General features: G+C 52.0%; 3 protein-coding genes across 3 annotated transcripts; all 3 read right to left on the bottom strand.

The window, feature by feature from the left end:
- Positions 1–2,771: 2,771 nt before the first annotated feature.
- Positions 2,772–3,572, bottom strand: HO173_011613 (uncharacterized protein; the record flags this gene model as incomplete). Its single annotated transcript, XM_037313493.1, has 1 exon — positions 2,772–3,572. The coding sequence occupies one exon, from the start codon at positions 3,570–3,572 to the stop codon at positions 2,772–2,774; it is 801 nt and encodes a 266-aa protein (XP_037159581.1).
- Positions 3,573–4,023: 451 nt separating this feature from the next.
- Positions 4,024–5,463, bottom strand: HO173_011612 (uncharacterized protein; the record flags this gene model as incomplete). Its single annotated transcript, XM_037313492.1, has 3 exons — positions 4,024–4,169; positions 4,229–5,287; positions 5,400–5,463. 3 exons carry the CDS (start codon positions 5,461–5,463, stop codon positions 4,024–4,026), a joined length of 1,269 nt encoding a protein of 422 aa, XP_037159580.1.
- A 3,307-nt stretch (positions 5,464–8,770) lies between these two features.
- On the bottom strand, positions 8,771–10,536 carry HO173_011611 (uncharacterized protein; the record flags this gene model as incomplete). Its single annotated transcript, XM_037313491.1, has 4 exons — positions 8,771–9,583; positions 9,639–9,785; positions 9,853–10,425; positions 10,477–10,536. 4 exons carry the CDS (start codon positions 10,534–10,536, stop codon positions 8,771–8,773), a joined length of 1,593 nt encoding a protein of 530 aa, XP_037159579.1.
- Positions 10,537–11,085: the final 549 nt, after the last annotated feature.

The following is an 11,085-nucleotide window of genomic DNA, read 5'->3' as shown; positions in this document are numbered from 1 at the left end:
GCGACGGACTGCTCCACCGTTCAGCGTGGAGCTTCAGACGGGACAGTCGCGAAACAATGTGTTAATCGAATTGCTTACACAACGTACGGCGTCTTGACAGCCCTGGAGGGACGATACGATCGTCCTTAAACTCGGACATGAACACTAGTTGCTGAAGGCAGAGCACACCTGTCACGACCGATGTTACATTCGACCTCCAGGTCATGCATGGTCGAGTCGTCCAAGGGTCACATGTTTCCCACAGACGCCGCCGTAAAGACTGCCACTTGCCGAATCGAAGCACTATGGTGTAGGATTCGCCGTAGACGTCAAGAAAAGCGTGTCTGATACCGTAAATAATCGACCACCACTGTATCTGGACGCATGCCTGCCCAACCGCAATTGCTTCGAGGCTGAGCTCGCCATGGGATTGAAACCACTTGAAGACAACCTTGCAGCTTCCACAGCGCACAAGAGCTTTGTTTGACCTCTACAGCCAAGTGCCGTGGGTAGCAGGGTCACAGATGCTGTCCCGGGCCAACAATGACGGCATGGTACTATTGCAACCGGGTTTCGCAAGCCGGGCGCCGTCTCGTACCTCTACGGTTGCTTATGGCGGCTGGGTGTTATCGGCATAGATTCGGTGTTGCTGGAAGAGGGGGGCGAGATGCTGGGAATTTAGGCTTTCCAGGTTGCACCGCCAGAGCGTGACTGCTTCGACAGATGGGTCAGCCATGTGGGAAATCGACTGGGGTTTGGAGAATTCGGGTAGGGTTAAACAAAATTCGTCGGACAGTATTCGAACGGGGGCAACAGGTATATGTAATGATGTATGTCTGTTTAATGGATCTTGGGTATGCGGTTTGTGAACGGGGATGGAGTCCTGATGGAAATCGATCGGGCAAAACCGGGTTTGGAGGGGGGTTCATATCATGCAACAGCGCACATGATGGTACTTCTGGATCCGGAGGAGAAGAGAGATGGTTGGAGAATGCAAAAGGGGAGGAAAAGGTTCTTACCTTAGGGATGTAGGTAAAACCGCCGCTATATTTCGATCCGCGATGGAAGGGAAGGTGCCGCTCCCGGGGCCTGATCCGAGACCGAATCCCGCCTCGTCCCCCCGAGCCTGAGAGGCCCCAACGGCTTCCTGCTCTTTCTCGTCTGATTTGTGGAACTTGCGCTGCGCAAGATATCTCGAGGGCAAATCACTGGCGAATGATTAAACTTCTTCCACATGGTCTACGTACCGGCTAAAACGCTAAATCTCCCGACTCGGAGACGGACGGGGTGGATTATGCACAGCTAATGGCAACCACTTGACATTCTTTGCAAAAAGATCCGTCACAAAAATTCTCTGTCACACCCCGACAAGACTTCTCCAAAGCCTCCAATCGATCGTGCAAGCGACATCCAATGCTAGTGGGTTCGCGGCTGGCATAGGGGTGGCGAGGGCGAAGGTGGTGCTGGCTAGGAGGGTGGAAGTGAGGGTGAGGCGGGTGATGGAGAACATGGTGGATGGAAGGAAGGGAGGGAGGGTTGTTTGTAGGTAGGTAGGTAGGTAAAGACTATATGTGGTAAGGGGTCGAAGGAGGGCCGGGAGGGTTAGGTAAAGACTGGGCTGAGAGCGCTAATTATCTCCTTGAGGAGTGACTATTGAGGATGAAGAGGAAGAGAGGGAAAGGGAGAGGCTTTTGTATTCGGAGTGAGGGAATTGTGCAAAGGTCATCGCAGGGTTTGAACAGCAATGATCATCATGTTTAACATACTCGCTTCGCTCATATAGGGTAAGGTTGATTAAGACTTCTCAATAGGATTGGCGCTTCAGGCGTGCTTTGTTCTTCTCGAACCTCCCTGATTGACCCTGATGCTGACATATTTCTGGGCAGATTCTAGGTTGCACTATCGACCACCTTTTGTAATCTCCAAGGAAATGAAGAGATCAACATCCCAACATCTGGTCCTTGCTAATCATGTGCTCCAAGCGACGACAAGGTACGGGTGACATTATCTCATTACACTTTTTCATTTTCGTTTTTCGAGGGGTTGGTTCTTTCACTTTGATTCGCATTGTATCCCTGTTGAATTCTTTTTCTTCGCCGCCTGTATCTGGCAGAAATGCATCTAGCGTCAGGAAGGGAGTGCTTACCTGTATCTAGCTGCACGGCGAGATAATTTATTCGTCTTCCGTCACACGCTTGGAAGAACCTTGACGGCTATGGTTGCGCTTTGTCCGAAACTAAATCGGATATTAGAACATTATGTGTCTTGGATGGATTGCAGCGAAATATTGGAGCTTGCCCGGTGTTCGAGTCGCTCTGCCGCACAGATACCTGAAGAAGGGGCATCTAGCCAGCTATGAGGACAGGAGTGGCAGGGTTGCATACCTTACTGAGTGGAGTTGAAAAGTTATTAAATCTAGCAGGGAAGGGGGAAAGAAATGAAATCTGCTCAATGAGAAGTGAAACTTCGAGAAACGTAGCTCATTCGAGACTTCATACAGACTTGCAAGGACAGATGGAAGAGTACTGCCCCATTGAACGCCGTGCAACAGTGAGCGTGGATACACAAAGCATCGGGTCTCTCTTAAGTCCACGACTGGCCGCTTGAAACATTATCGAAATTTGCCCTTGTGAAAATGGTCCAATTACCAAACCTTTGACCAAGCTCAAACGAAAGCGAAAGCGAAAATCTTTCAGAAAACAGCCAACGGGCCAGCAGCTTCCCATAAAGAAATGAAGAAGAGTCGATCTGAACTTACAGTGTCCCTGCACCCGCATACCACCATACATCATTCACAGAGGCAACGTCAGGCAGTGTTGAACAGCACAACAACCCAAACACATCTCCATCACCTCGGCAGCGGTATAACTCATCCACGGCTTCCCTCCACACTCCGGGATCGGACACGCGGGATCCTGCCTCGCCTTCCGAAAATAATCCACATACACCCTCCGCCCATTCACTCTGCTGACATGAGTGAAGAACAGATCATTCTTCCACGGCACAGCCCTGCAATGTAAAGTCATCAACGTCTCCCGCCGACAACCCACACACGACCATCCCCCATCGAGCCTCTCATAGCACTCGCAATCCTTCCGCGCCGCCGCGTCACGGAAGAACGCCAGACTGTGCGTCTTGCACAACACGGCGGCGGCCGACGCGATCCGGCTCGTCTCGTCCTGGCATTCCTGGATGCGGTAATCGTCCCTGCATTCTTCGCACACATGGTGGGGCCCGTCGTGCGGATCGCAGAGGGTGAGTGGAGGCCAATACCCGTCGGCTTGACGCAGGGGAGGTAGTAGTCCCTCCGGTCGAGGGGGATGGTCGCGCCAGTAGCCCTCGCACTCGTTCATTCGGAGAGGGTCGAGGGAGGTGTTGGGGCATGTGCGTGCACTGGTTGTCGGCGGCAGGAGATCTTCGCTGCATTGGGATCTTTGGAGGTTCCGTCTCTGGACGTTGGCGCTGATGGGGGTGGGGATGCCGGCGTCGTACATGGCGGTTAGGTCGCCGCGGTTGATGTTTGACATTATGCTGTTCTGGATGGGGACGACGTGGGCCATTACGTACTCTATGTTAGCGTAGGGGTTAGTCATATTGGATGATGAATATTGATAAGCTGTCAGATGGGAGTTTGGGGGGAACCGAAGGTGTGGATGTGGCAGGTTTTTGCGAGATATGGACAGGCTGGTGCATCTGATAGGAGGGCCCACGCATTTCGAACGCCATTGACGGCCATGGAGAAAAAGGTTGCTTTGTCGTCCGTCGCTCGCCTCTTTTGACAGGACCTCAATGGACGTTGTTCTGGTCCTTGGAGAAACAAGCCCAACTCCTTTCGCGCTTTATCTTATTGACGTTATTTTTGAGTAACGCACAAACACCCTTTGTTCTGTTAAAAAAGGTCCGACCTTCTTTCAGCCATGAACTCTTGACAAGACCATACCGACCAAGACCACATCTCATTGTCTTCGCGAGCGTATGCCGTGACAAGCTCTGTCTCCTAACAACCACTACCATATTTGCATCGAGGCCTTGTCGCACGACTCCCTATCCGCCCTTCCCCTCAAGTCGCTCCCAGCTACCTTCATCGCTAGCCCCACTCCCGGCCGCCGAACACGCAGGCACAAAGTCCTTCGTATGCGCCCGGCCGGCTACAGCGCCGGCTTTGGGAGGGAGAAGTGTGAACACTTTGCCTATCAAACCGTAAGCACGACCTGAGACAGGGTCACCCACTCACAACAGATGCACCTACCGTCACCATCCCGATGCACCACCCTCATCACATCATCCCTCTCATAACTCAAAAACGTCCCGGAAAGGATCGCCTCGTACCCCCTCACCGCCCTGACCAACTCCCCACGCCGCCCCGCCGTCTCCGACTCTCCCCGGACCGAAAACGACGACCGCGGCACCTTCAACGCCACCACCCGCCTCTCCTGCTTCGCCGCCCGCCCAGCCGCCGTCTCCCACGCAGCTTCGTCATAGACTTCCCACCCGGCCTCCTCCCGCTCCGCCTGCGCCGACTGTGACGGGAACGCATCATCGTCGTCATCACCCCCCCACCCCTCCTTCTCCACCTTCTCCCGCGTCATAGTCTCCTGCCACGCAAAGCCCCACCCCTCTCCCTGCCCTCGACCGCCATCCCCTCGCTGCTGCTGCTGCCGCTGCCGCAGGGTTTCCAACTTGCCCCTCAACTTCGCCGAGTCGAACGATCCGGTCGGACCGTTGCAGGGTCCTGGGGCGGTGTTTTCGGTGTTGGGGGAGAGGGGGACTGAGGAGAGGGTGTCGTTCATGGCGGCGTCGGCGTCGGCGAAGTGCGTCCCGCGGCCGTGGGCGGTTTCGAGGGCTTTGTGGGTCTCGAGGGCCCGGTAGGTGTCCATGTCCGTGTGGGTGTCGGAGTTTAATGCTGCTGTTGGGGGAGATGGGTTGGGGGTGGGTCTGGCGACGCGGGGGGGTTGGTCTTTGTTGTTGTTGTTGTCGTCGTCGTTGTCGTCGGGTGGTGGTGGGGAGGCTTTGGCTTTCCCTTTGGCTTTGCGGCGGGCTCCTTTCTCTTCTTTGGTTTTTTCTTCATCTTCATCTTCTTCTTCTTCTTCTTCTTCGGCCTCGTCATGGTCAGTCTTCACTTTGTCCTCTTTCTCCGTCCAATCCGTAAGTCCTGAAGGGCTGCCGAGAGCAGTGTAAGCGGGTGGTGCGTCCTCAGGCTTGTCAAGATCCATGGGATCATCTCTCTTGCGGTCTTCTTCCATAACGTGGTTAGGGTAGTACACAGCAAACTCAGTCGGGACAGCCGATTCGGTATCCTCGCTCGCACCTTAAAGTTGTGAACACCGAAACAGTAATGTCTGAGGGACAAAGACAGAGTTGAAACACACATGTTGCAGCCTAGACTTCTGTGTTATCGAATAGGCGTAGAGTTCACGTACATGCACCCGGCGGGAGACATGTTCCGCCTGAGGTGACATTGAGCCTCGGTTGTTTGACAATCATCTTCGCTGGTGGTGCTCAGGTGACCATGAACTTTCCCAAGGTTCTCCGAGAGTTGGGTGCCAAGGTCTCACTTTTAAATATATTGTCTCAAGACTTGAGTATTGGTGGAAGATGGGAGCTTGTTTAGAGTGTCAAGGGGCCGGAGAGGTGGTGTTCTTGTAGATTGCGAGATGCGTCCTTGTAATCCTCGCCTTGCTGACTCAAAGCCTGGTCGGGTTTGAAATAGTCAAATGTCCGCTGCTACAGTACATCTTACCCATAGGGCGAAAGCACTCTACTTGTGAGTTCACGACAGGAATAGATTAGTCCTCCTATGGAGGTGAGAAAGTCTCTGTGCAAAAGTCACTAGATCTCACATGCCATGCCCGAGCGAACCCAAAAAGCAACAGAGATCGATCACCAACAACAAGAAGAAACGACGGAAAGGTGGTAAAACCTCTCCTAGGACGATATGTCGTTCGATAGTTCTGTTGTCGCTGCGAATGAGTTCGAGTGCCCAGAAGTCAGAGAAGTCATTGCAACCAGAAGTTGGACGTCCTGAAGGAATCAATGCGTCATTCGATCCCAAAATGGATAGACGCGCTCTCGACCGGAGTATCGAATGCCCGGCGACGAGACACAAGGAAGCGGGGTCGAATTTCTCAACGAAAATCAGACCTCAGGTTTTCTTCTTCTTCTTTGTCGTCTCTCGTCGCATCGCTAACGAAGCAAAGGAAGACCACCACATACCATACCACGGAGGAGTTTGATATCACCGACGGTGTAGGCCTCCAGAACCACAAATGCTTGTACGCGCTGTGGGCGACTTGAGTGTTGACCTTAGCCGAGATTCAAAAGGTGCGCTTTAGAGGGAATTGTGACAGGTAACATCCGTGTACCCGACACATCAATGACGGCACTGGATGATCAATGCGAGCATGGGTCGCTAGAACAACACAGCGACAGCGAGAAATTGTTCTGTCGCGTCACGAATCTGTTATCCACAACAAATCTGGCCAGACACAGCGGTCTGAACGCTGGTGTACGTCATGCGCCTATTACCATTGCACCCAGGTACTTGCCGTTGAAGCAGAGATCAGAGTCGACGTGCTAGCGTGGCAAAGTCACACCCAAGACTATCAACTTCCATGGAGACACGACGATCAACAGTAATGGAGGAACTGTCATCACAACTCCGAGCGTTGAACGGCGTCGTCTACCAATTATTCTCGGTAAGCCAAGGGTGTTCTCGCTGTTGGTACAAGGTTGACAGATCTGAGATAGAAGTTCCAGCGCACGATCTGCCAACGACCACAACTGTCGCCATTATCCTGCCAAAGGGCATACTGCTCCGAGCAACGAACCTTTGGGCCTAGCCGGGCTCCTATCTCAAACCCTTCCCGACGGCTTCCATACCCTACACGCGCTAGCGGAAGCGCCGAGACGCTTTCCTCTCGATTCTTCGCAGGAGGCTGTCCTCTTTGAAGCATTAACCTTTCTTCACAACACTTCAATGCCGCCCAGGAGTTTCATCACGGTGCCATGAGCACGTGCGTCGATCATGACGAAATTTGGGCGGCCATTAAAGCATGAGAACACCGTCTTGCGATACCCCGACTGCTCGTGTATCTGAGGACAGCCAGCCAGGTCACATCGAAAATGACGGTAACGGCGGAAATGGTACGGTAACACGCGGTCAAGGATGGGGAATTGGCAGTGAGGGGTGGCTTCCGGAGCTGACGGCGAGGTTGCCTGCGGCTCCTCGTTGAGGAAAAACCGGCGTAGCAGAAGGTGACCCAAGAGCTTAGAGTTCGGGAGTTGTTGGCTCTCGAGCTGACGGCGTGGTGCGTGTAGCTCTTCCCTGATGAAATAGTCGTGCATCCAGCCTCCTATTCATCTGACATATTCGTCCCTGTACCAAAACAAAAAGCAAGTACTCTTTGTGAATCTCTTTGCCAGCACAACTCTTCGGTGCTGGTTCATGTGTCTCGTGGGTCCCATCACCGATGTTCCTAACAAGTCCTGCCAAGTGATCAATATGCTGCCGGACAAGGACGGCAACCACCCCGAGTGGCGTGACGCATTCTCTTTATAACCAGCTCTCGACGAGCCCGATTGCGGCATCAATTTCAGTCTTTACATCCAGTAGCCGTTTCTTTTCAACACAAGTAGGCATATGACAGGCGTCTCACAAGCTTCTTAATCTCTTCCTCCAACCTCCCAACATCATTTGCGATTGCTGCCTCTCCAGAGTTCGGCACGGGCATGTTGTGGATTGATTCTATATGAGTAAGCCAGGTAATCGCTCTCTGGACGTAATATGAGAGAATTGAAGAAGGATCCACCTGTCCACGTAGCAGCTTTTCACATAGTTCAGACACAGCAGGTAGGTTGGAAGCTTTGTTTCCTCATAAGCGCAGTCATAAAGCGATTAATGCTCCCTATTTCCCCGGCTAGCATTAGGTCCTGTGCGGACATTAACGGCACGACAATGTAACGAGAACTCAGTGATAATTGAAAAGGGAGAAAATAGGCGTAGAGTGCATACTGTACGGTAAGTCAATGGATTGGCTGTTTTTAAAGGAAAGTGGTGCAGTTGAAGATGGGAATATATCTCTTGTCTCTTGCTGAGTAAGCTCGTCACCAAACTTTTCACAAAGCGTCCTAATCCAATCATAACCATAGGTAGCTTGAAAAAATAAGTATGTACTACGTCAAAATATGAAAATCGATCTTTTGCTGCATCCTCGTAATCTCTTCGGGCCAGCGTTGCCTGTTGGTACGGTCGCTATCCCTGCGCACGGCCGTTGGGAGCTATTGAATTGTCACCAATGTCCCATGCTTGCCCTGAGTATATCCTCACGTGGTGGAAGGTCAATTGGCGCCTCAGCCTCCTGCACTCCTGCTTCTGGTGTTTCCGCCTTATCTCCAAAATATATGTCCAAGCCACGTCGCATGTCAAACCCTGCCTAGCAGGCTTCGGTGATAATGGTGGCCACAGTGGATTACAGCCAGCTGCGGGTTTGAGAACTAATCAATCAATTCTTAAGATCCAGGCATTGCAAGTGCTTTTAGCGCCGAAAGCACGGGGTATGTGAGGTATGCGACTGAAGTTGCAACAGTAATGGATGCTCCTAGGCCGGCACAGCTCTGGAAGGTACAACCGAAGGGGAGAACCGCTGTTACGACGCTATTGAAGAGGATGGCTACTCACGAAGAGGTCTAAATCTTCGTGGAAAGGTAAGCCTTTATTGGCTCGGCTTCACGGTCCTCAATCCAAGACTCGGCCGTGGACGGGGTCGTACCATCAGTGTGGCAGGTTGGTGAGTTACGAGTCCCTCATATCCGCAAGACCCAAGGAAGTATGGATGGAGCTGCATCGCTCCAGGAGGGTTGACTTGGTTTCCATCCTCGCAATAGCTGCCCGGCCCCACTCCATTTCTGGGCCCGGACTGCGTCGAATCGTAGCCATTGCTGTGCGTAAAGCGAAGAAGGCTCTCCTAGGGCCTAGCAGGCCCGTGGTTCGGTTGAGGCAGTAAGGCAACGAGCGTGCGATATCGCTTGCTAGAGTCATACGTTGTTCTTCGCTGTGTTGGGCCTCTGTGCGCTGGGCCATTGAGGTCAGCATGAGAGACGCAGTAGGATCTGTAGCGGTAGAGTCGGCACGAGCTTTGCGATTGGTTAATAAGATGATTTGGCATATAGTAGCGATCTCACTGCTGAGAACAAGCTTCAGGGCCCAGAGAGTGACGGTATTGCTTGCCACCATGAGGTTTGGATAACAAAGCAACGGAAGCCCTCCTGGGCCCGAGTCCGCGACTTGTCGTTGAGCTATGGTAAAGGTAGATGGTGGTGTCGGCCAATACGAAGGCGATGGTGAACTGGTAAGGAATTCCTCATACCATTTTTCTAGATCGGTATGCATATCGAGGGCGAGTTGTAGGCAATGTGACAGTGTCGAGATGCTGGTACCGACGCTAGCAAGGTTTGCATTATCAAATTCTTGCAGTAGTCTCGCCAAAGCAAAGCCTTTATCGAATAATCGAGAATGTGTACTATTTGAAGTCTCATCCCAGGGTCCGACTAGCCATCTCCCATCTGCAAGGACTGACGTCCTGCGGTGTTCTAGGCATGATAGCATCTGTGAAAGCTAGTCAGTCCTGGCCTATTAGAATGGAAATGACATTTGCATTTACCATTGAAGAGCGAATGTCTTCCAACATCTCCTGCCCAAAGGGGAAATGCGAAGGTTGAGGTCCCCGCATAGAGATCAGCTCTTCTAAGCCAGACATGTGTCTATCCCATGCCTGCATTGAAGCTAGGGCTGACTCTGTTCCGAAGAGCTTTTAGAGGTTAGCATGAGTCACGCTATTATCTGGAAGAGGAAGAGCAGGTCTGAAATAAACTCGCCTCATAAAGTGCCAAGACGAAGCTGGCTGCAAGTGTCTCATCGTGCCATACTGTAACTTCAGATTGGAGAGCTTTTCGAAGTTGTTGTAAAGCACTCCCATAGAAATTTGCACCTTGAAAAGCCAGTCTGTCATCCTTACACAAGCGTCCTATTGTGGTCATAGATATGGCTTTGAGGGATAGGTGCAGTGCCTCTCCAGGGTCCTGGAGTCCTATTGCTTGCTGAAGCCAATCACTCTTTGCGTAGCCAACTTGAACACAATCATCCGCTGGCAAGTATCTCTGGAAAAAGAGGGCTACGATTTGGCTCTCAAAGGCTGGCGTAGCAGAGAGTTGGAAAAGCATGCGATCGTCTTCTGAATTTGCTAAGGCTCCGGGGAACAGGCCCCAATCGTTGATGGAGACAACAGCTTGCTCCGAACTTGGAAAGGTAACATATTTCGCTTCATCTAGCCTATGCCGCTTTTCAGGGCCTCGTGCAGTGCGGTTGAGGAAGACCGGGTAGCGTTCGTATCCCTCGCATGTTCTTCCGCCCTTGGTACACCGAGCGCAAGACGGCACCTCTTGATCACACTGACTTATACTTTAGTCATCAATATTGGCAAACAGTTTCTGGTTACTAACGAGAACTTTGCGCCTCCTGCAGGTGGTGCAGCCTTTGGACCTGCCGGGAATTCCAGGCATCACTAACGGCTAATCGATTGCACGAGTTCCCTTTACTCTCGTAATCTTTGCAACCTTCTTTGTGCTCCAAACGGCTAATGCCAATGTGAATCCAGTTGCCGGTCGGGTGCACGCTGCGTCAACTACTTTTGCTTTTTGCTAGGACTTGATAGGGATAGAGATAACGATAGCGATGTCGGATGGAGAAAGGTGTATAGAGATCCTGCAAAACTTTGGAAAGTCATTGTAAATTCTCACGCGGTCGACATTTTCCAATTTATCCGCGGCTAAAGAAGATACTTTCCGAGGCCGCTATACCCGTTCAGGGTGCCAAGCTGCGAGATAAACGAGTACGGTACGGACTACGGAGGTCGAAAAGCAAAAGTCCTGGATCCTGTATCAAGGACTCAATGCCCCGTATCCTACCCGCAAACAAAAAGTCCGAAGTTCACTAAAGCTCATTTCATGCGCCCTCAGAAAATAATCATAAAGTAAGATCCACCACCACAGGCTTGCTGTCCGACGGCAGAACTATGGCTGGTTCCAGGACTCTTGGTGCCGACCTCTACA

This window comes from Letharia columbiana, assembly GCF_014066305.1.
Source record: "Letharia columbiana isolate WasteWater2 chromosome Unknown Sc0000065_s0, whole genome shotgun sequence".
In the NCBI taxonomy this organism is placed as follows: domain Eukaryota; kingdom Fungi; phylum Ascomycota; class Lecanoromycetes; order Lecanorales; family Parmeliaceae; genus Letharia; species Letharia columbiana.
This window is presented reverse-complemented; position numbering and strand designations above follow the sequence as displayed.